This window comes from Sarcophilus harrisii, chromosome 5 (genome assembly GCF_902635505.1).
Source record: "Sarcophilus harrisii chromosome 5, mSarHar1.11, whole genome shotgun sequence".
In the NCBI taxonomy this organism is placed as follows: domain Eukaryota; kingdom Metazoa; phylum Chordata; class Mammalia; order Dasyuromorphia; family Dasyuridae; genus Sarcophilus; species Sarcophilus harrisii.
In genome coordinates this window covers 211,436,678-211,462,113 of record NC_045430.1, presented here as the reverse complement: position 1 = coordinate 211,462,113, position 25,436 = coordinate 211,436,678, and the positions used below count along the sequence as shown (strand labels likewise).

The 25,436-nt window shown below is 35.2% G+C and overlaps 1 protein-coding gene across 8 annotated transcripts in view; it reads left to right on the top strand.

Annotated features, from left to right (window-relative positions):
* The window catches only part of DIP2C (disco interacting protein 2 homolog C), a 581,014-nt gene that overhangs the window by 341,262 nt on the left and 214,316 nt on the right, over window positions 1-25,436 (top strand). For 5 of the 8 annotated variants that reach the window (XM_031939601.1, XM_012551185.3, XM_023505023.2 and 2 more), the window contains 3 exons: window positions 2,704-2,829; window positions 6,166-6,375; window positions 22,833-22,967. In XM_031939601.1, the coding sequence (XP_031795461.1) occupies window positions 2,704-2,829; window positions 6,166-6,375; window positions 22,833-22,967 (471 nt within the window). Of the gene's footprint in view, window positions 1-2,703; window positions 2,830-6,165; window positions 6,376-9,120; window positions 9,452-9,482; window positions 9,507-22,832; window positions 22,968-25,436 lie in introns of those variants that run through there. The other 3 variants (XM_031939603.1, XM_031939602.1, XM_031939604.1) reach the window with 3 other exon arrangements.

Genomic DNA, 25,436 nt, shown 5'->3' with positions numbered 1-25,436 from the left:
TTTGAGTCTTTTCTTTTTGAGCTTTGAACAAGGAATCTTTTCAGTTACCAAAGAAAATTTTCTTAGAAGAAAACACATGAACCTTTCAGTATTTGGTATTTCTTTTCCCTTTTCCTTTTTCTCTCTTTCCTTTCCTGTTGCTCTTTTCTCTCCCTCTCTCCTTTTTCCTCCTTGCCTTTATCTTCTAAATTCAGTGTCTTTGTTTTGTAGCATGTCAAAACCTCACAATTTCATTAGATTAGTAAGCTGTGTATTTGTGATATTTTTCTATCATCTTTTAATCATGGAAGCAGGGGGCAGAGTAGTAGGAAAGTGGGAGTGAGTTGTGCTTAGTGAACGCTAAGGAAGCTGGAACAGCTGAATGTATGAACATTCATTAAAATATGTCTCCAAAGTCCAACCCTAAATTGAAAAAATTAGTGCTAAAAATATCTGAAACGCATGGACATAATGAAAGTCAGCATGTAACCTCTGCAATTACATCAACTGCTTCAAGTGTTACAATTGCAACATACATACAAATGAAACACAATAAGGACTTCAGTCCTTGAGTTCATGCTTCAGGCCTCCAATTATTTTAAGTAATTTCTCCCTTGCAAAACATGATAAAATGTAGATTGGAAGTGCATCCCCACCTCCCTTTGTCAGGAATCTAGTAGTAGTATTCTCATTTCCTAATAACAGTTCACAGATTAATTTTCTCTAAGCAGTTGTCATTAATTCATCATTAATCTGCATTAACAAGATAATTACAAAAGCTACTCTAATAATTTCAGGTTCTAGATTTATAATACTTTTTACCTGGCTTTCATCTGAAAGGCAATATGGAGAAGAACAATCTCCTCCCTTCTCATTGATGAAGTTTCTCAGAGGATAGAGTGATCAAATCACTTACTCAGCAAGATTATGCAAGATAACATACTGCTTCATACATACTTCATGTAGTTCATTTGTAATTTTTTTTCTTATTGAATTTGTTAAATATCTCCTCTTGAATAGTCTTATTTTAGGAATTGCCAAGAGGAGTCCTTTAACCTCAGAGTATCTCATACCAGTTCCATGCTTTCTCCTTCCATTCCTGCCACCATAGTTCAAGTCCTAATCAATCATTTCTTGTTGCTTCTTTTTTCTCTGTGCCCCAAGTCTTTCTACTTCCCCCTTTATAAAGTACCTAAATTAATCACTCTACTAAACATGAATATATTAACCTTCTGCTACAAAACCTTCAAATGTACCTCTTTATCTGTTGACTGCAATATAGATTAAGCACTTTGGTGTTCAAGACTCTCCCTGACAGTGCTTCATTCCCCCTCCTCCTTTCAAATCACATTTTAGATTCCTTCCTTTTGGATATTCTACGCTACAGCCAAAGTCTGCCAGGACTACCTATTGCCCAATTAACCACTCTATATTATTTTGCCTTTGTGACTTTGTGTAATGTGTTCTTTGGGGAGAACATCAACAAGCAGAGAACCTCACTCCCACTCCTACCCACTGACAATCAAAAATCAATTCTGAGGCTACTTTCTCCATGAATGATCTACGTAGCCAGATATAATCTTTTCTTCTTTGAGTTTCATATATACTCTACTATGTACTTAATAATTTTGAGCTTATATTTTAATTATTTGTATACATGTCTCATCTCTTACTGTACCATAAACTTTTTAAAAATAGGGATTGTATCTTATGTTATTGCCTCTCCATCTTATCCTACTTTGGACCTGGGGCTTTATATAGTGCTCTCTCTGTTGATACTTCTCTGTCATATACTTATTGTGTATTCTAACTATATGTTATAACAATTTCACTGTTATGGTCTCTGCCCTCATAAAGCACAGAGTCTATCTCTTTAATTATTAACTATTCTCTGCATTCAATAAATAATATTTATTGAGTTGAATGGAATTCGAGATTATCAGAGGCTAAAATAGTTTTGTGGACTAAGGACTTTAAGAAAAAACTAAACATTGATTTACATACTGGACAGTATCCCCAGAAAAAAATGTAATAGAAAACTCAGAGTTGAAGGGGAAAAATAAATATTTACATATCACCTATTATATTTCACTTAGTGTATTAAATGCTTTATAAATATAATCTCATTTGATCCTCAATTCCACTCCCCCCCCGCCCCCCCGGTGAGGTAGGTGCTGTTATTCTCTCCATTTTTACAGTTGAAGAAACTGAGGTAAATAAAGGTTAAATGACTTGCCCAAGATCACACTGAAGTCAGATTTGGAATTAGGTCTTTCTGACTGTAGGATTGGAGTTCTATGCTATGTATCACCTTGCTGCCTGTCATAATATTAGGCAAATTGGTCCATAAGCCTTCAAAAATGAGATCCATGGGGTGAAAATTCAAGAGGAAGTTTTATTGATATAAATCAAGGCAATATTGAACACTTTACAAATATAGTTGTCTTTTGATCAGCAATAATGGTTCACAATGTCTTGGGTAAATTAAACCTCTAAAAGATCAAAAATTTAATTTTTTTCTGCTTTTTAATGGAGCTTCCAGTGAGTAGCAAAAGTGACTGAAGGAAGCTTTGCTTCCCTTTTCCATTCCCTTTCCATCTTTTAGTACTGAGGGAAGTAGGCAATGAAGAAGCCAAAGGGTCCAAGAAAAAAGGGGAGAAACCCAGGAGGTTATAGAATCCACAGACTACATACTAAATAATCAAATATCTTGTATTATTTCAGATGTTCATACAGAAGCTGTCCAAGCAGCCCTGGCTAAACACAAAGAAAGGAAAATGGCAGTTCCAATGCCTTCCAAACGCCGCTCTCTGGTTGTGCAGACCTCAATGGATGCCTACACACCTCCAGGTAAATAAATGTGTCAATCTGTGGCCTTTGCTACTCGGGAGAATGTATGTATACTTGTTGGAGCACATAATGAGAAAATAATTGATTTGGGGTTTCTTGCTTAGGATTTCTTTTGCTTTCTAAATTGTGGTGCTATGATTTTGAGTTTTCTGTGTTTATCAAGAAACAGTATATGTTATAAATTGGATTCAAATGCTCATTTGAAACTCATTTCCTGGGAAGGTGGACAATCTTTATGTCCTTAGTAATCTTTACTTTCTTAGATGATATCCCTATGACATCCTTAATTACATTGCAGAGAGCAAATGTTTTAAGAAGTACCTTCTCTGTTTCTAGCATTGTGCTAAGCATTTCACAGATATTATTTCATTTGATCCATTAGAACATACAATCCTTGAAGACAGTTTTACTTTTGTCTTTTTATCTATGTTTAATGTAGTGTCTGAAACATTTTAAGTACTTAATAATTGCTTTTTTTGTTTTGAGTGGATTGATTGAAACCATCAGTCTGTGACTTGGATGCACCTTCAAACCTGTGCAATGAAATATGTATGTGTGTGTGTGTGTGTGTGTGTGTGTGTGTAAACACGTATAAATATACATATATATATATATATATATATATATATTTAAATGTGGAATATTTCATGTTTCTTTTTCCCTCCCCAAGTAATTGCTTTAACTCTAACTTGTGGTGGCAGATCTGCCTTCCTCTTTTTCTTTGTTTTGATGAAAGAATTATAAGGAGCTACAAGAATAGCAAAATAACAGCATTACATGCAAACCAAAGTCAATAGTTGTTATTGAGGTCTGAACTCTCATCTTCCATATTTTATAGTTTAGCTCTAAAGCTTTGTGTATATGGAGAAAAGGTGGCATAGGGCTTACTAAAAACTAACATTGTGTTCAGATTAATAATTTTATCTGTCCTCATCCAACTCCAAATGTCTGAATTTATACAGCCTAAAAAAATTATGTAACAGAGCTCATTATATTGAAAATTTACAATGTATCTCCATCTGTATTCATGGTTTATATATGAGCTCCCAAATGATTCTTTTTTTTAAGAACATGATTTTCTATTATTTCTTTGTCTTTTGTGTATTTAAATAGCAACTATTCTGTCTATTTGCAAACATCCTTATGGCATATGGTAGATTTTAATCAGTATATTTTATTTTATGATGAAATTTATTTTGCATGCTTTCCCAGAATTTACAGAGCAAAGAAACTATGTCATTGTTGTAATTTTAAGTGTTAGATGATGGAAGTATCTTTAAACTGGAAAAAATGAGAAATAGTTAAAAGCCTAAGCAAGCTTGGAGACATGGGCCCTTCCTATAAACTTTTCTTTTCTTTCTTTTTTTTTTTTTTTGGTAGAAAAATATAAACTACATCAAAATGTAAGAAGCAATATATAGTTACTTTACTTTTTACTATCTGTGTATTTATGTATTTATTTATATGCTTATATATGTATATATATTTCAGAATCGTATCATATGTGTGCATGTACATGCATAAACACAAAACCCCATAAATCATGACAGAAGGTAAAATCCTTGTATTTTAAATCATCTTTGAGAACTGCACAGGTTCATTGGTGGAAGTCTTACTCTGGCTATAACATTTGCATTTGATTATTTGCATAGCATTTCCATGCGCTCTGCATGAATAATTTTGCAAATTGTCATCCCATCCAATCCAATCCAGACTGACAACATTTCTTCTTGTCATCCAGCAGTCACGCAGGAGTCACAGTGGTGATTTCACATGAGATGGCTTTAAAAAATCACACATGTCATGGTCAACATCATGCTTATTCCAAAAAAAAAAAAAAAAAAAAAAAAATTGAGTGCTCTCTTTTGTGTTCAGTACCGCTCTCAGCCTTTTATAGCCACATCTGCTAATGCATAATCCAACTTCCACTTGTTTGCATTATTTTCCTTCCTGGGATCTTGGTGACCTTTAGAACTTTGCTCAATAACATGTGAGTGTCTGCTTGGAATAAATGGCTCCTCTACCACTCTCTCCTTTCCTGGGTATTATCAACCCAGTTTGTTATTGCTCAGTTTACTCTGAATTACTGCTTGTTTCCTTTGGGAAGGATTCCTTTAACTTTGCCTTAAGTCAGCATGGCACATAAAAATAATTTACAGGGGCTACCATTTATGTTGTATGTGTGTGTGTGTGTGTGTGTGTGTGTGTTTTAATGGACAATTCACAATTCTTCACAAGCTACATGGATGTTATAATTAACAGAATTAATAATGCCTTTTCCTTAATAATTTACAATAAAAGGAATAGAATCACAATTGCTTATAACTGGATCACATCTGTTTTTTAAGTGGCTCGGTAATCATTAGCAGTGTGTACATTGATGTTCCACATTTTATTTTCCAATTCCTTGTTCCCCAGGCAACTCACTCAACAATAAATAGGATGCTGAATTTGAAGGGAAATCCTGATGTCTTGACATTCCTACCAGATGTGGCAAAATGTCTGGCATTTTTATTTGCAGCTCTATACGAGACACAAACTAGATCTCTAATTCACAGTTAAAGTGCTAGACTTTCAAGGCACTTAAGCTGTGGTTCTCTTCTAGAATCCTATATGCCACTTAAATCTTTATTTGAATTAAATAGGTTAAGAGAGATGGCCAAGCCACCTGATGTTTATACTTTGTCTTGCTGAACTGGCATAATTAAAATCAATTGGTTAGTCAAGAACTGGATACTGAGAATACCGGAGTGTGAAGCATGATATATAGAGTTGTGAGAATGTTAGCTTTTTGAGAACATCCTTTGTCTTTACAACCCCAGCACACCTTGCACAGTGCCTGACCTAAAGTCGGTACTTAATGCTTTTTTTTTGATTGAGTGAATAAGGAGTTATGAAGAGAGAATATTTGCATAATACCATTCCTTCATATGGAAGAAGTATATAGAAAAAAGGTACATTTCCTAGGAAGGGTTTTTATTGAAGTTTCAAGAAGTCTTCATCATAAAGTGTTTTTAAGCCATGTCAATAAGCATTTATAAAGCTCTTATCATGTTCCAAGCACTGTGCTAAGCACTGGGGATTCAAAGAACAGGCAAGATAAGTTCTCTCCCCTTAAGAAGCTTAGACATGACCAAACATGCAAATGACTATATACGGGACAAATCTGAAGTAATCTCAGAGGGAAGGAATTGGGATTAACTTTCATGTATCAGAGTGGAGGGGGGAAGCTTGGCCCACAGTAAAGAGATTAGAGTTCTGTGGGATATGGTCTCTTGATCATGAGAAATGTCTGGTCTTGGTTACTTAACTAACCTTTTCTATTTCCATCTATAGATACCTCTTCGGGTTCAGAGGATGAAGGCTCTGTTCAGGGTGACTCCCAGGGAACTCCCACCTCCAGTCAGGGCAGCATCAACATGGAACACTGGATCAGCCAAGCGATCCATGGCTCGACAACCTCCACCACGTCCTCCTCTTCCACGCAAAGTGGAGGCAGTGGGGCCGCACACAGACTGGCTGATGTCATGGCTCAAACACATATAGGTAAGAAGAGGTTTACTTCGAGTTTTCAGTAGCTCCACACTTCAAGGGATTGATGAGTCTGCCTTCTTTTTGTTTTGTCCCTCACATCTTTGGCTTTAATTTTAACATATCCTCAGTGTCTACACCACAAAGTAAAGTTCAGGGCCCTATCTTGACTCCACCATGTCATAGGAACTTAAAGACATGGCCTTCTTTTAATTGCCACTGAAACTCTTTTCACTAAAGATTTTGAACTTCATTCTAAGATACTAGAATTTTTTTAATCATTAAAAGGAAAAAAAAAAAGCTTCATTCAATAGAGGATAACTATTTGTTCCTTAAAATCATTTTCCATTTATATTTTGAAACTTTCTTCTCAATGAAGCTTTAACCATGTTAGGAAATATCAATAAGTATAATTATGATAAATTGGAAGTGTGTTGCATGGAAAAAGAAGCTTTAGTTCTACCTCTATCAGCTTTTTTTCTTTTTAATGATAGCTTACCTTTATATATAATTATTTTTCACTTGCAGACATTTTTTATACAAGAGCCTTATTATAAGGCTTATATAAGGAGCCTATAAGGAAGATGGGTGATTTTCCAATATTTTATGGCTCATCAGAATCAGGATTTGAACCAAGATGTTTCATAATTCCAACTCTAGTGTATTTACACAGCTTTGCATGCCATTGTTGAGAATGCTGTATTCATAAAATTATAAACTTATGTATAATATAAATTCTATAATTGATATATAATATAAATTATATGCATTTCATATATTATTATTTTATATTTATAGAATATGTACATATATTAACATAATTATAAATTCTGCAAATCCTTCTAATTGGACTGCTCTAAAGGTTTTAGGAGAGTTCACTATGTACCCCCTAGCTTCTCCAACTTTGCTCACAACCTTCTCTTGAGAAGATTTTCTTCCTCCCACCCTTACTAAGCAAAAAGTAATTTTTCCTTCTTCCCATTCCCCTCAATACATTCCTTGAACCTCTTCTTTGTATTTGCCATATTTTCTCATGTATCATAATTATTTATCTCCCATATTGCCCAGCACTATATGATTAGATCTATAATTAAACATACTTGTTTCAAATCTTATCTTTTCCACTTTCCACTTCCTATCTGTGTGACTTCAGAGACCTCTTAACCTCTCTGCTATTTCATCTGTAAAATGTAAAATGAGAAGGCTTAGCTAGATAATTTCTTCCTTTTTTTTCCCTTACTTTTTGGGTGAGGCAATTGGGGTTTAATGACTTACCCCGACTTACACAGCTAGAAATTATTAAGTAAAATTCTGCAGGTGGATTTGAATTCAGTTCCTTTTGACTCCAGGGCTGGTGCTTTATCCATTGCACCATCTACCTTCCCCAGCTAGATTATTTTTATATCCTCTCACATCTCCAAGTCTCTCATTCTATAATATCCCTCCAAACAACCCTCCTAGAGACATTACAAAAACAAAATGAAAAAAAAAAGGCTCTGAAAACTATTTAGAAATATTAATGGCTCTTCACAATTTTAAAGTGTTGAAAATTAAATTTACAGATCAGATTTCAGAAACATGAACCGTATGAAATGAGCTCTAGTTAATGTTTGAAATCATATTAGCCTAAAAGTTGAACTCAGAGACATAAATGAAGGAGAATAAAATAACTGTAGTTTCTCGATTGGATCCCTGAACAGGCTCTCATGTTCTATCAGCATGTTTTCATCCTTCACCTGAACTATTAGATAAGTAATTTTCTTCCTCCTCTACCTTGAAAGCATTTGTATTCTACTTCAAATTTGTTTTTAAGGAAGTGTTTAGAACCTCACTGAGAGAAACAAATTTATGAACAGATTAATCATTGCATTCTGTTACCCTTAGTGCCTTCACATCTTGGAATGGTTGGAGGAAATTATAGTGTGGAGAATTAAATTTATCTAGACTATGAAAGGTTGCATTACTCATATACGTCAAGTCTCAATGTGGCCTAAATATAGCTTTGGAGTGTGTGACATTTTCAGTAATTTTTAATCTGGCACAGTAATAATGTCCCTGGATATCTGTAAGATTTCTGTAAATAGGGGTAGAATTTTTAGAAGAAATCAAAAAGAGAAAATGATGTGACTTAATGAGTAAAGGGAAATAGAAATAACTTTTTTTTTCTTGAAACAGGATAAAGACCAGTCAGGAAAATGGCACCATTTGGTCTTATCTTGAGAGCTGCTAATAAGAAAACACCAGAATGTTTTATTTTTGGAAGTAATGAGGAGTAAAGCCTAGGACTAATATCTATTCCCTAATTTTAAGCATTTTTTCAATATAGATAATTATTAATACCATAAATCTAGAACTGGATGAGGAATTCTGAAGACGGACAATGGAGAGATAGTTGAAGGTTAAGAAAATACTCATGACAGAGAGAATTCTCATGGAAAAAAATATATTTAGTTATCCTGGTCTTGCTCTCAGTTCTCTCCCTAATGCCTAATTGTTTATTTTAATGATAGAAATTATGTAAGAACACCACGGATTGTACCTCAACAATCAAAATTAGTGAGACTTGTTTAGAGCTAGGTACAAAGACCTGTCCTGAAGTCACCCCATTTCAGTCTCCTCAGCTTCTCTTTATTGGTGGAGCTGATCTGGTTATGTGCACATATGCCTAGAAGCCCTGACAGTTACATCTCCATATATTACCAGTGTTTCTCATTCATTAATAAAGTAAGTTCTGTAAATAGACACTTTCCATAAATTTTCAGTCATGTGGGTACAGTTAGTATGTAACAGCAATTCACACTTAGGGCTGAAAAAAAGAGGGGACCGCACATCACAATAGCTGCCCAGATCACCAGCTGAAGCATTATGAAGCTTTCATTCAAAAGAGGTCAGGGTGACTGCTGATCATCATCCAAGACCTTGTACTGAGTGCCATGTACATATCACATCATGGCAGGGAGTGGACAAAGAGAATTTACCATAATCAGGACATGGAAGAATTTGCCATCTAAGATTGATATTACCAACACCGATTTACCCACAGAGGGCTACCAGACAAGGAAAACATTAACCACATGTCTAGAGGGTAAAGGTGATTATACCATATCTATATTCAGAATTACTGCATTTTTCTGATAGATAACAGGGTAAGTAATCAGGGAATTTCCAGCCTTCTCAAATAATAGACCTAGGCAAAAACCTGGTCAATAGTGATTTCATTCTCTTTAATGAATTCCCTAGAATCTGGGAAACTAAAGTCTGTTTCATCTCATTAGATTCACACACTGGAAGGCTGATAGAGGCAGACATTTACCTGTGTGTATACATCATGTGATATCAGGGAAATCATAGAATAAAAATTGAAAGAGATCTCAGATCTGGGGACCTTTACTCTTTTTTTTTTTTTGGTTGTTGTTTCATGGACCCCTTTTGATGAAGCCTATGGAACTTCTTCTCAGAAAAATGTTTTTAAATACATAAAATAAAATACATAGTATGACAAAAGAAACCACAATAAAGATGTAGTGGTTTGTTCCCCCCAACCAAGTTTAATAGACTCCTTGAAATCTGTTCATAAAACTCAGATTAAGAACCCCCGCCTTAGAGGCCATTGAATCCAATTTCTTCACTTTCAGATGTGCAAACTAAGACTGAGAAAGATTAAATAATTTGCCTACACAAATAATTTGCCTAATAAATTTCTGAATTAGAATTTAGACTCAGATCTTTTTCTAATCCCAGTGCTCTATCCACTGAATCACTCAGCACTTGAGTGCTATTTTTTTAGACAACTGTAGTCAGAACCAGTCAATAAAAAAAATTTATTAAATCCCAACTATGTAACTAGGCATAGTCCTAAATCCATAGCCTACAAAAAGAAGCAAAAGATAGTCTCATGCCCTCAAGGAACTCAAAATCTAATGGATTATGTGCCTTGTTGTGGACTAAGAATGACCCTGACTTCAGAAGGCAATTCAGCAGAGTATATGTTGGAGCAGGTCTTACAAAACCATAGACTCTTTGAGTATGAATTTTACATCTGTTGTCTGATGTCTAACCTTGTTAAGTTCAGGCCAGCACAATAGCATGATGTCTATAGGGTGATTGATGCTTAGAGATAGTATTATGACTATATCTCAGGGGACATTTACCAGGTTGTAGAGAGGCTTTCATTGCATTGTCTGGGAAGGAGCTATACTAGTGAAACTGGATCAGTGAAATATTGAGGTATCATGAGGATCCATAAAATGACATCAATATCAAATAGATGATAATGTACTTTGGCACATCCAATATATTTCAGAGTGTTTTCCAACTCCCAAAGGAGTGAAAGCACACACAGTCTCATGATTGGGAATGGTCCTGAAGAGTAACAGCCACCTGGCCATGGTGCACATGTATGTAGATTCCACCTATGAAGGTGGCTGAGACTGATGGATCTCTTGGGCTGTCAGCTCACCCAAGGAAGGGAAATGCATTTTAGGTTACAAAGAGAGCAGGTCAAAGCTTCTGTGCCAGTCAGAATGGAAGTAGGAGTAGGAGTAGCTCTTGTGAATGAAACAGCTTGGATGAAACAAAGAAAGATAACAGTAACAGTGTTTGAAGCCATATAAAAGGAAAATGAGAGAAAATGTATTTTACTACTCATCTAGCAAATGTAGAATCAGGTCAGATCTCATTCAGATTGATCTGCTGCTTCTGTTTAGGAATTGGAATGAAGTGAAACATTCATTCATCTAACAGTTTATAAAAAGGAAGCTTACTTTGCTTTAGAGTAGCATGGTAAATGCTGAGCTGGCCTTGGAGTCAGAAGGGCCCGAGTTCAAAATCCATAACTGACACGTTTGGGCTCTATGACCCTTGGTAAGACAAAGAAGGTCTCATTGCTCTAGGTAGCATTTACCTGACTGGTAAGGGAAATTTCGCATTTTCCTCTACTTGTGAGAAAACTCACAGCTTTGTTTTCTATTCTGTACATAGCCATAGCATGGAAAGAAAACTTAGCAAAAATACAGAATTGACTCAATTAATTATAGTTTCTTATGTCTGTGTTAGCCATATTAGCCAGGCTAAAGTAGCATTAAGTAAAACAATACCTGCCTCTTATTGGAGTAGGTTTTGCACTTAGGCTTCTATGAAGCTAAGTAACCTTTCAAAGGCTTAGTCTCCTACTTCAATCTAACCTTAAGAACTTTTTCCTTAAAACCTTTTAAGGAACAACTAGATACTGCTTCTACTATGATCATATTTCTAAATTTAAAAATTACAATAAAATAAAATAGAAAATATATTGCCTTTTGGCATAAATGCTGGCTGGTTAACTGATTTGGTCAGATCACAAAATAGTATATATCAAATATGATCCTTATACAGAGGGTCTTCCTGGCTACAAATGAATGATTGAAAATCATTCACTATTATCCTTGAAGATCTGAAGACTTTCCCCTCAAACTGAACTTGCCTTCCATCAGAAGTCTTTGAGAGCCTTCTCATTACAAAATTTTCAAAGAAATATTTGCAATTTCTTGAGCTATTTTAGCAACTCAGTTGATATTAATGCTGCTTGCAGTGTTTGGAGTGTGTATCAATAAACAAATCCTCTTCAAATTTCTAGCATCTGTGTTCCCATTAGAAAGATGAGAAATCAAAAAGGTGATCATGTGCAAGTCAAAGAGTGAATGCAGAATATATTCCTCCTCATTGCATAATTAGCTGAGAACCCAGCAATTGCACATTTTAATTCTATATTCTGCTTTACCAGCATATTTATTAAGAGACTTGAATGGCTTCACTTGTGATAGTTAAATCATCTAATTCATTAATGTGTACCCATCCTAAGTATTGGGGATTGTTTGATAGCTTTCTGTTGATACTTCCAAACATATATGTATATATATTTTCAAAATGCTAAATATATACATGTTGAGGATGAGTAAACAATATTGACAGAGATATTTAAATACTTCCTCTGCCCTCTCAGTGTGGGGACCAAACTTCTGTCTGGGAATTCCCTTTGGCATGAGTCTCTGAGACTTGGGGCTTTCTTGCCAGAAAAGCCTTCATTGTTATGAAACAAATGCCATTGGGAAAGTATGTTAGAGAAATGGACAAAAAGCAATTAACTCAGAGGACTAGGAATTCTTTTGGCAAAATAGAGGTCTTCCATATGGCCTTTTGGCACCATCAACAGCATCATGGCTAGCATTTATATAACACCTACTATGTGCCAGACACAATGCTTTACAAATACTAATTCATTTGATCCTCACAATAACCCGTGGAAGTAGGTGCTATCATTATCCCCATTTTACAGTGAAGGAAACTGAGGTAGGCATGTGATTAATGACTTACCCAAAGTCATTTGCTAATTAGTGTCTTAAATTTTAATTAAAATTCCCTGACTGCATAATTCAGGCTCCAAGAAATTTCTTTTTGTAGGCCTTTATAAATGACTAGTGGAATGTCAGATTCTGATTTTCTCTCTGACCTGGTACTGGCAGGATGTCTGGGGTAAAACAGGGGGACATATATGAGTAGCACACAGTCTGATTCTGAAGTGCACAATGTCAAAATTATCCTAGCAAGCTGAGTGATGTCGGCAGCAGAGTACCCTAGTGACAAGCTGCTGCCTTAGCCACAAATGTTTATGTCTAATTCTGGCATCATATTATATAATTAATAATAAATCTGAGTCCAAGGAGAGGCATATCCACTGACTTTTAGGTAAAATTCATTTTCTTTCCCTGTTATATGCTGAGGGACCACTAAAAATCTTAAGGAGCATGGAACATTATTATTTTAAAACTGGGTAGACATGAGGAACTAGCTAATTATTTTCAAGATAGATTTGAATATTGACCTGATATTAAGAATTTCTGTAAGGAGTTTCTGTAAAATAAGAATTTCCAAGGAAATGACTTTATTATTCTAAGGGAAGTTTGCCTTGAAAAATATTTTGACCTTGACAAAGTAAATTAGGATGTAGTAGTCTACCCTTAAGAAGATTGCATGAAGTATAATGTTGATATAACTACTACGTACAAATCTTGGGCTGGCTGAGTTGAGTGATAGAGAGGGTGTGTGTGTGTGTGTGTGTGTGTGTGTGTATGTGTGATCTCTCTTCGTGTTAATGGTAGAAAAATAGAAATTAGACATTCTTCATAGGTTCATAGATCTAGACCTGGAAGGGACCTTTTACTCAAAGATTATTTACTCCATGTCTTTCATTTTGAAGAGTAACAAAACTAAGGATTGGGGAAGTGATTTTCTGAGTCAGACATACTGCATGGAGTGAGATCTGAACCTTGATTATCTGAATTTGGAAGCAGAGAGATTTCCATCGCACCATGTTAAAGTATATTGTATGCATCAAAATACAGAAAATTGGTCACACTTAGTCAATTACATCTTAGTATGAATGAGTTTAGGGAATCCTTTCTTTAGAGCATTCATTCCCTGGGGTTTGCGATCAGGCTCATAGGGAGAATAAAAGGCAGACTGATGTAATGGACATCTTCCTGCTCATAACTAAAAGCAAATTCAGTTTTTTTCTAAGAAATTTTATTAAATGTTCCACAAACAGTATAGATTTTAGAGTTGCTATGTCACTATAATGCAGAATCTTTGCTCTTCAGTAGTTCTATGATAATAGTTAATGATAGCCTTTCATAGAAGAAATTGGGTGGTTATGGAAATCTCAAAGGCTACTGTCTAAAGTATGAAATCTATTCTAATAGCTGCCAAAAAATTTATCTGTACTCCTGTATACTATCATCAAAGCATAGTCCAAAAACAAAGATTCAAAATCCAAAGTGCTAGGACATCCTTTCAGGGAACCCTACATCTCTGAGTATTGGATTAAGGAAATGTAGGGGAGGCATAATGTAGAAATATTGATTGTAGAGCCAGAGACTTGGGTTTAAACACAGTCTCTCTTATTTGGTATTGTTCCAGCTTTGGGCAAGTCATATAATTTCCCTGAATCTTAATTTCCTCACCCATAAAAATGAAGACATTGAATTGGATGATTTTTAAAATCCCTTCAGGCTCAGTCCAGAAGGATTATTCAAAAGCTGGAGAAATATCCCCTTTTCCCAATATCTCTTTGGTCTATTGCCTATTCATATGCAAATCTACAAGGAGGCAGATCGCTTCTGTCATTATCTAGTTATGAACTATATAGAATATCAAATTTGGAAGAAAACTTAGAAGTCATCTAGCTTAACACACTCATTTTATCCAAGAGGAAATTGAGAACCCAGAAAAGCTCACATAGTGAGTTCATGGCAGACCCAAGATCAAAACCAAATTTTCTATATTTAATTCTAATTGTAGTGTTCATCAAAAAATAAAACTAAATATCTCTAGTAAAGAGCAAAACTACAAGAAAAATACCATGTTCTTAAATACTTTGGTGGGGATTAGGTCAGGAGGTCGATTGACTGGGTCATTGAGTGAATCTGGATGTGTACATGCACATTAGCTCTAAACAGAACACCTTCTCTTCTCCCTTGCTTTCTGTGATGGAACAACCAGATATTTCATGTGTCCAGAATAGAACAGGAGAGATGGTGTAGAAGGCACAAATGGAAACTCCTGGGAAGTTCCAGAATGATTTTTTTTTGATGGCTCTCCATCCCACCCTCATTGTTCAAAGTAGTAACACATATGAACTGCTGGAATCTTCTCATTCCATCCAAATGTGACAGAGGCCACAGACCTATAATATCTGCCCTCCCCAAACAGATAAACATCCTTGAACCAGAATGGGGGGAGGAGAAAAGGGGATTTGATACTAATGGTTGCCTCTGCTCTAGGAATGGCTGGTTCAAGTAGGCTAATTCACCTTCCTAGTTGACTGATGGCTGCAAAGTTAACAGTGGGGTGGGTGATACACCTGGGAATACCCTTAAAGTATGGAAGAATCAAGAAATTCAACTCAATCAGCCAGAGGTTTCTTTAGTTGTTTTTTCATTAAATTCAGTGGCAGCTAATCAATTATAAGTGCATTGTCTCCTCTGCATTAAAATCAAATCTAGCCCTCGTCTTCTATTAAATTGGCCTCCGTCCTTATCATGAAAAATAATTAAGAAACCTTGGAAACAAGATATCTCTTGCCTTTTTGACTTGGAAACCCTCCTGTGTTGTGGTTTTGGTTTGGAACTCAATTATTTTCAGAGAGCATTTTGCATTTTCACTCTGTAAGGGGGAGCCACCCCAATCAAATTTCAGAAACTGTCCCCATCTTGAGTAACAGAAGCTTGTCCTAAGAGATAAAGGTCTTTTTTTTGCTGAATGTCCTCAGGCTTAGAAAGATTATCAGATCAAGATTTAGTGCTAGAATGGACCTGAGAGGCCAACTCACTCATTTTAAAGATGAAGAACCTGAGGTCTACCCAAGTGACCAAGAATGATCACTCAACCCATCAGTAAAAGAGTTACGATTTATAACTATATCCTCTGATTCCAAATTCAGAGGTTCGTTTTTTTCTCACAACAGCCTCTTGAATCCCCACAAATGAGAAAAACTGGTTCCATTTGTGAAACCGTTTGCAGTTGACAAAAGGTTTTTTCACACAGTTGATCTGTAAAGTAGAGACTGAAAGTATGATTATACCCATTTCACAGATGGAAAATGGAGACTGACTCAGTGAGTTGCTTGTTCAAAGCTGCACAGCTAGTTGACAGTAAGACTGAAATCTGGGCCTCCCATTTCCAAGTCCCACAGCGTCAACTTGATTATTAGGTGGGAGATGGGCCTTCCATCTGGGATGAGAGCTTTGGCATAAAAGTTAGGATACTAAATTGATCTCTCCACACCTGGGAAGGAGAAGGCTTCTTTGAACCCAGGCCTTACCTCGACCTTTACCAATCAATCAGGGGGAAAAAACTCATTAAAGCTCTCACCTGTAGAAGGTACTTTCAAAAACTTTGCTGCAATTTTTTTTAGCTTTTTAAAATTCTTGCCACCCTGATATACTCAAAGTAAGTAGGGCAGAGCTTTCTCTGACCTTCTTAACAGAAGCCAGCTGCTGAGTTTTGTGATCTTCCAGTGATGGCATATGCACAGAGATTGAAAGGGAAAGGAAAGGGAGATGACACAAATAAATTTGGAAAACACTTTGAAGTCACCCAGCTGTCCCTGTTCCTATTTTTCAATCACCAGATGTACCAGCATCATTATTTTTCCTAGCTCCATGGTAGAAATGGTTTGGTATTTGTCCGATACCAAACAGAGGTTTATAGGATATCCTTAAGGATTCAGCTACAGCCTAACCTAAACAATCAATTAAGTTTGAATAAAATAAAATTCAACGGATTCACATTTCAGCTGATTTTGTTGGAAGGCACTATTTTGAAATTTTGTTCCTAAGATATTAGCTTCTATTGTGTTTACTTCGGAAATATAGGCTCCTAGCTTGTGTAATACTGAGCCACATAAAAGATAATGCAAAACAGAATAAAATCATCATAGAAAAGATGTAGTATGTGTGATAAAGCAACAGGTAAAAGATAGCCTTTAGAACTAGGATTTTAGAAGTATTTTGTCCAGCACTCTTATTTTAGAGACAAGGAAACTGAGGCTTAGAGAGTCTGCATGATTTGTTCAAATTCTCACATTAGTAATAAATAGCAAGAGTCCACATTTTCTGACTTTTCTACTGCATCAGCCATGGGATCTATGAGGATTTACCAGAAGAGTGCTTGAAAGCTGAAGCAAACTCAATTCTTTTCTCTCTTGTCTTTGCCTCCAATTACCCAAGCATCATAATGTCCATTCTTTGCACCCAAAATAAGTCATTCTAACTCTCAGGAGGTACACATATATATTTTTGCTCTTAAACAACACTCTATGTCCCACTTCTAATTGGTAATGAGCCCAAAGACAATAAAGTGTCAAGTATTGAGTTAAATTGAAAGCAGCCCATCATCAGTGATAATTTATACACAAAAATTGGTGTAAATATATCAACAAGGAAATCTATGGGAAAAAGAAGTTGAGGAGGTCTTTTAGCAAGGGTGAGGGATATAGAACCAGAACTTTGGGCGCTACTATTTATGAAATGTTCAAAAGCCTAAAGGAAAGACTTTGGTATGTTGAATACATTTGTGGGGAATTTCTGGGAAGACATGAATGGGAACTTTCATGGGACAGAATACAATCAAAACGGTTCAAGGAGGCCCCACATTAATGAGGTCACAGATTCATTGAAGAATTAATGATGGCCTAAAGACAGCCAATTAATATTGAATTGTGAATAAGGAAGAACTTGAAGAGTAAGGTAGCCTATGTTAGTAGAAAAAAAATTACTGGATTTTTCATTAGAATATCTAGTATTTGAATCCCAGTCCTGAAAACATATAGACCATGAGAACCTCATTTTCTTTCCTTTTTTCTCAGTTTCCTCATCTGTAAAATTAGAGGCTTGGACAAGGTGATTTCTCAAAGCCCTTTTTGCTTTACATTTTAGGACAAGAGCTCATCCTGTTTCTTAGAGGAGGGACTGTAACATTCTTCAGGAATCTTACCCTCTTTTCTTACCTTCCACAACAGTGGCAGAAGCTTGGGCTATACAAGAGTAGTTCTTGGTTAGGAGAGGAATTGATGGGACAGGTTGAAGGAAAGAGGTGCTGACAGCTTTATTCACATAACAACACAGCAGGATTTGGAATTAATATACTCAGCAAACAGTTCAGAGAAACAGAGTGTGACAGGTGAAAGTATTCTTAGAGATGTAACTACTTCTTTCCTTCAGGTGACCTATCCAAGGTTGTACAGATGCTTTTTAGTAGAAGTCAAGAACTCAATAACTATTATTTGAATTATTTGGAACATCATGACTGTTGAATATTTTCCTTACCTCTTTTTGAGTAGATTTTAAATATATGATTTTTTTAACATTAAGTATCATCAAATTTCACTAATTTATACTCATTGCAAGACTAGTCTGAGTAAATAAAAACTTTGAATTCTTTTTTTAAATAAACCTTTTTATTTTCAAAACATATGCATGGATAATTTGACAACATTGACTCTTGCGTAGTCTTGTGTTTCAGATTTTCTCCTCCTTCCTCCCATCTCCTCCCCTAGATGGCAAGCAATCCAATATAGATTAAACATGTTAAAATATATGTTAAATTCAATATGTATAAACATTTATACAATTCTCTTGTTGCACAAGAGAAATCAGATCAAAATAAGTAAGTAAATGAGTAAGAAAACAAAATGCAAGTGAACAACTACAAAAAGAGTGAGATTTTTATGTTGTGATCCACATTTAAAAACTTTGAATTCCTGAATGAAGTTAAAATTTAATACATTCAAATATAAATAAGGCTAGCTAAGTGCACCTTAGTAGGAGTAATCTGGATGTGTATATTAATTAGTAGATAAAAATTGGATATTTGAAAAGTTTATTTTCATAAGCAGCTGAGTTGTGTTCTCTGCTATATTTTTATGTTTGTAGATCACATCATTCTTAGAAGAAAGGAGAGGGAACTCTCAGGTCCAGCCTGATGTCTAGATTATCATAAATACTAAACTAAAGAATCTAGAATGAGGCTGCAGCTAGTACATACAGTGATTCTGTTAGGTCCTAGAGGTACACTTGGAGGACGTTCAAAGTCCTTTGTCTTTTCCATCTCTCCCTCTCACCATATGTGTCTCCTGTTGTTTATTTGGGTTCTTGGCAGGAAAGAAGCCTTTAAGGTTATAAGATCTATTTCCTCTCTTAAAACCTCAACCAACAACATAGTCTCTGCTTCTTAATGCTCCTGCCTCTCTTTCTTATCCTCTCCCAATCTGCAACTATGGGAAGCCGCAGTAGCCAGTAGGACTGATTCTAGCAAGGGATTAAATCCTAGAGATAGGATTTATGATTTCTTTAGTACCAGGAATTCTGAGATGAAGAAATTCCATCAGCTAAATTAAGGCAGCATTTTTCTGCAACACAGTCTTAAAAAGTTGTCTTGAAACCTGAGAAGCTAATTGACTTGCCCATGGTCATTCACCCAGAATGTATCCAAGGAAGAGCTTGAATCCAAGTCCCCTGTCTTCAAGAGCAGTTCTCTACCCACTATACAACACTGCCTCTCAGTGGCAAACAGTAATAAATGGAAGAATTTCTGGATAAAAATAGTAATAACCCTTTATAAAAATCCATTATTTGTTCAGAAAAATCTAAGCACAAATGGATAGAGGTCTGGAAGTCGGGAAAATCTCATTTCAGATCCAATCTAAGATACTAGCTATGTGACCTTGGTTAAGTCAACCTCTTTTGCCTCAGTTTTCTCATCTATAAAATAGGGATTATAACTGTAGCTACCTCCTAAGATTGTTTTGGGTTTCTAACAATAAGAATTGTAAAACCCTTAGTACAATGCCTGGCACATAATAAGTACAATATAAATGCTAGCTATTATTATTTTCATTATATCATCATCATCATTATCATGATTATGATTATTGTCATAATTAAGCCAATACAGAACCTACTTATCAAATATAGTTATTCATGAATCATTCACATATCCCTAGTAAATATTGGGTTCTTTTATTCTTCTATTACCCGTTTCTGAAATCATGGGCAAGTCACTCTACTTGCTTTCAAAAAGACTTGTATTTATTACTTCTCATTTCCATCACCCCAGAAGGTTAAGACCTATAGAAGCTCCTTAAATTTTATTTAGCTTTTCTGCCTTCACTTCTTTTTTCTTCCTCTGCTCTGCTCTTTTGCTTTTTTCTTCATTGAGGTTATACTTCAAGATTTTTCTTCCTCTTCCTCCTTCTTTTTCCTCTATGTAAGTAAATACATACCCCTGTTTTCTTTTATGCCTTCTAGTATTTTTGTAAACCCTATAGCTCTTCTCAATCTCCTGTTATATACTATGAACAATCTCTGAGTTTAATTACTTCACTGGAAGGAAGACGTTGTGACAATTGATTATGTTTGGATCGACACTTAGAATAACACAGGGCTATGTCTGCTTATTGTTTAATGGTGTTGTTGAATCTCTTTCCTCCCCCTAAAACTGGAATTCCTTTTTGTGTCAACAGAAAAAAAAGCTATGGTATCCTCAGAATGATGCTTTTAAGTACACAAAACAACACATATAGGAAAGTGTCCAAAGAAAGCCTATAATATTACACATAGTATATGTAAGAATATATGTATACATACATATATACACATATACATATTTTTGTTATTATTCTTTCATTTCAGCCATTTCTAACTCTTCATGACCCCATTTGAGTTTGTTTTGAACAAAGATACTGGAATGGTTTGCCATATTCTTCTCAAGCTCACTTGATATAGACAAGGAGACTGAGATAAATTGGGTTAAGTAACTTGCCCAGTGTTACACAGCTAGTGTCTGAGGCTCGCTTTGAAGTCAGGAAGATGAATTTTCCTAATTCCAGGCTTGGTATTCTAATCATTAAACCACATAGATGCCATACACACACAATGTAAATCAAATTATGTATTATATATAATCATGTGTATATATACACATATACATGCATATGTTTACAAGTTCATGGATCTCAGATTAAGAATATCTTATTCTAAAATGATACTTGTAAGGGTTTGAGACTCCTTTATTAGAGTTCATTATAACCTATTCACTCTTTGTCAGTTGACATCATGAGTTGCCGTGGCCAGAACATTTCACCACAATGTTGTCATTCTTCTTGTAAAGAGCCTCTCACCCCAACTTGGAAGATCTTCAACTGCCAGTGTGAATCTAGGTTCATGCTCAAAGCCCTTTCATAAACCCTGCCAGAACTTTTATTGCACTAAGCCAGATTTAAAGAATCTACTCTCTCCATATCCCTGAGAAGCATCTAAGTCAGACATTTTGGGGGTATTAAATGGAGCTGTTACAAGAAACCATTTCCAAGGAAAGAGAGGTATACCTGTAATTGATTGTGCTGTGATTGATTCTGTCTGTATGTATTGCCTCTTGTGTGTGGTTTTTTTTTTTTTGGGGGGGGGTGAACAACCTACCAGGGAAAACACTTTATAACATATTACTCAGTGGCATGCTGTATATTCTGTCCAACTCACCTGGAGCAATACACACCAAGAAGAACCTTAGAAAGTAATTTCAAAAAGTATTTCTTGTGGGACAAGAAGTGAAGGTTACTATCTAACAGAGACATATGTAATTTTCTACAATTGTCATTTGAGACTTAAAAATTTTTACATTTTGAAAAATCTTGAACTTAAGCATCTCTCAACAAAGGACATTTCCATATATATAGCAAATCACAAAAAGAAGATTTTATATGAAACTGTGACTTTCCATTCATACTATTTATAAAAAAAGGATATACTAAATTCTCTACGTTTATTTCAAAACTGTCCTGCTTATCTGTGCTTCCTTCTGAACTTCCTTTTATATTCTCTTATTTGCATTCAAAAATGTTACAGTGGCTCTCTTTATTTTTTTAAAACCACAATTCCTCTTCCTCTTTTACTTTTTAATTAATTATGTATCAAAAAGGGAGGTGGAGAAGCATTGTTACAAATAAATATAGTCTAACAAAATGAAGCCACAGAGTGGCCATGTCTAATAATGTATATCTAAAAATGGACTTTGTATCCATCACCCTTTGTCAGGAGGTGGGTTAATGTGCCTCAAGTTAGATACCATAGTTAAGACAGCCCTGTATTGTTCTGACGATTCATAAGATTCATGAGATTAACTCTGAAGTTTTACTAATTTTTACACTCAAGAACTTGATTTATCTTAAACTGAGAAGCATAATGGGTCATCCTTGGAGCTGGAAGACCTGAGCTTGAGTGCTGTGTCTGATGCACATTAGCTTTGTTTCTTGGTTTCTTGGTTTCTTTCTTCTCAATTTCCCATGTTCTAGAGCCTAGCTTCTTAAATTGTAGTTTGCCACCCATGTAGAGAATTGTAACTGAATGCAGAAGTCACAAAATTATGATTTATTATCAGTAAGTGTTTGATATGTATATCTATTTTATATACCTATATACTCAGGATCATGTAAACATTTCTTGAGAGAAAAGGAATTGTCAGTGGACAAAGTTTTAGAAGTCCTATTCTAGACAACCGAGTAAGACTGAGTTACAGAGAAGGCACTAACTTACATTTGTAGAGGGAGTTTTCTCACCAGGAGCTCTTATATCAGTGAAATAATAGGTCCAACCTCTGTTGTTGTTTCTAACTTGTTTTTAGCTCTGTTCTCTTTAGGTATCCTATTGTACCTCCTTTCCTATTGTACCAACACTTTCTGTGTTGAAAAGTCTTATTATAATCTTTGGTCTAGAATAGTGCTCATCTGACCTGTTCAAAAGCAACAGAAAAGATACCTGTATATTTCTGAATAATAACAGCAGCTTCTTTTCTCAGGATGTGGTCCTTACTTGGTGATCTAAATAACTTCATTAACCAAGATCATTAAAAAAATCCTAATAATTCATTATTTTTCTTCACAGAAAATCATTCCGCACCTCCCGATGTTACCACTTACACCTCAGAACACTCAATACAAGTTGAAAGACCTCAAGGATCGACATCATCACGAACAGCACCAAAGTATGGAAATGCTGAACTCATGGAGACTGGGGATGGTATGTCTTATAGCCTTCCCCCCTTTTCTCTTTTCCTTCCTTTCCTTTTGAGTTCTGATTTGCATTAGCCCATCTTTCCACTCCCATAATTTGTGTGCTATAGACATCTGTTCCTTGTTTCTTCTGGCCGTATTTCACTCAGAAATGCATCCACAGCCCAGTTTGCAGGATCTTTTTGAACCCCTCCAACAAGGTGGCATATGGAAAGCAAATGACAAGCTCCAAATAGCGTTCATCAATGAGATATGATTTCTTGAGGGGGTGGGGATTTGAGCAAATGTCATTATGAACAGAAGAAAGAAGACTCCGAAGACATTGATGTTTTCCCAGATGTCTAAACAGGATAAATGCAGAGGTTAGAACACATGGACTAAGATGATAACCAGAAAAGTTAAGGTGAAGTTAAGTGGAAAACAAGAGTAGACAGAAGGGCATTTGAAAAGAAGGTATTTCAGATTCAGAAAGAGAGAAAAGTATGCAACAAAAATCTTGTGGTAAAAGAAAAGACAATTCAAGTGCTGCAGAGTTTGCACAACTTTGTTCTTGGGATGATGTTAGATGTTGGGGCCTTTTATAATTGAGAATAATAAGCAGTAGAGAGTACTTGGGGCCCAATATCACATGGATCAAGTACTTGAGTTTATTCTTCCACTTTCTCAAACTCTGGCCCTTTCAGATTACACTTGGGTACAGTTGATAAAGGGTTTAATTTCCAACATGAATGTCACATAAAATTTGGACAAAATTTAGACTTTTTTAATACACTGACCAAAGGCCTATGTAGTGTGGTGAGAAATTGAGTAATATAAATCATTCTAATCCTTTCTGTTTTTTTAAACTAGTTTCCTTTTTATAAGTTAAGCTACCTAATTCTTATTTCTCTTCTTGATAAGATGTAGAGAATAACTCTTGGGGTAACATAAGAATAAAATGATAAAGTATTTGGGAAAACAAATTGGGAAATTAATTATTTGGGAAAAAACAGGATTATAAATTTATCAAGTTTAGGACTACTTGGGCTATATTTTCTTTTGCAGGTGACAGGATTGAAAATGATAACCCCACTAAGTGTGGGAACCAAAGGCATGGATTTTAAGCTGCTAACAGTGATATCAGAGAGTAATGAAGGGAACCAATGGCATTGGGCTCTTCTATCTAATAAGAGAACTTATTACATAGCATGGTGAATTTTTTTTTGTGATTTAAACAGATGGATGAATAAACATCAGTCCCTGTTGTGACCAGTGACATGTTTTTCTATGGGAGCTAAGCATGCCAAAATGCTGTAAAATTAAAATTATAAAGAAAAATTTGGCATACATTCATTGTTTTAATATTTCTGTGCCAAATTGGTTAAGTACATTGCAATAATTTATTACTGAATAGAAATATCTTAATAGGAAGACAAGTGTCACCTGAATTGGGTTGAAAATAGTTACCTAATTAAGGGATATGTGTGTATTCATATCTGTGAAACTGTACCACATGCTGATAAGGAAACATGTTTCAATAACAGCACTGATTTTGGATTTGAAGAAACTGTGTTCAGATCTTGGCTCTCCTTCACGAGTTGCATGGCCTTGGACAAGCCAATTTGATTTTCTAAAAAGGATTTGACTAGATCAGCAGTGAGCCATAAACTTTAAAATTTTTTCATAGCCGTATTTATTTTTTATTTTATTTTTATAATAGTTTTTTATTTTTCAAAATACATGCAAAGATACTTTTTAACATTCAACTTTGCAAAACTTTGTGTTCCATATTTTTCTCACTCTTTCTCCTAGACAGTAAGTAATCCAATATAGGTTAAATATGTGCAATTCTTCTAAACATATTTCCACATTTATCAAGCTGCACAAGAAGGATTAGATCAAACAAGAAAAAATGAGAGAGAAAAAACAAGCAAAAAAACCAATATATTGTGATCCACATTCAGTCCTCATAGTACTCTCTCTGGATGTAGATGAATCTCTCCATCATAGTTTATTGGAATTGGTTTGAATTACCTCATTATTGAAAAGAGCCAAGTCCATTACAGTTGATCATCACATAATCTTGTTGGTGCTGTGTAGGATGTTCTTTTGTCTAATCATCTTTCAATATAATTAGTTTTCTTTGTCCTTTCCTTGCCCATAGACACACATTTAAAAAATTATCCTAATGGCTGATCATTTTCAACAGATTGCCAAAGTGTGTGTGGGGGGGTCTACAACAAATAAAACAGTTTGAGTACTTTGTACTAAATGATTTCTTATTTTATATTTTATTTCTTATATCATGAAGTCCCTTATATGTAGTTCTAAATCTGTTAGTGTCTCTTATTTTTTCATTTTTAAAATTTTGTTTTAATTCCTCTGTAAATTTATTATTTGTTCAGCTGATTTTTACTGTTATTATTAGTATTACTCAGAGTTTTCTAAGTTCATTTTCTCAGTGATTCACTCATGAAGAGCCTGGTGGCACGACCAA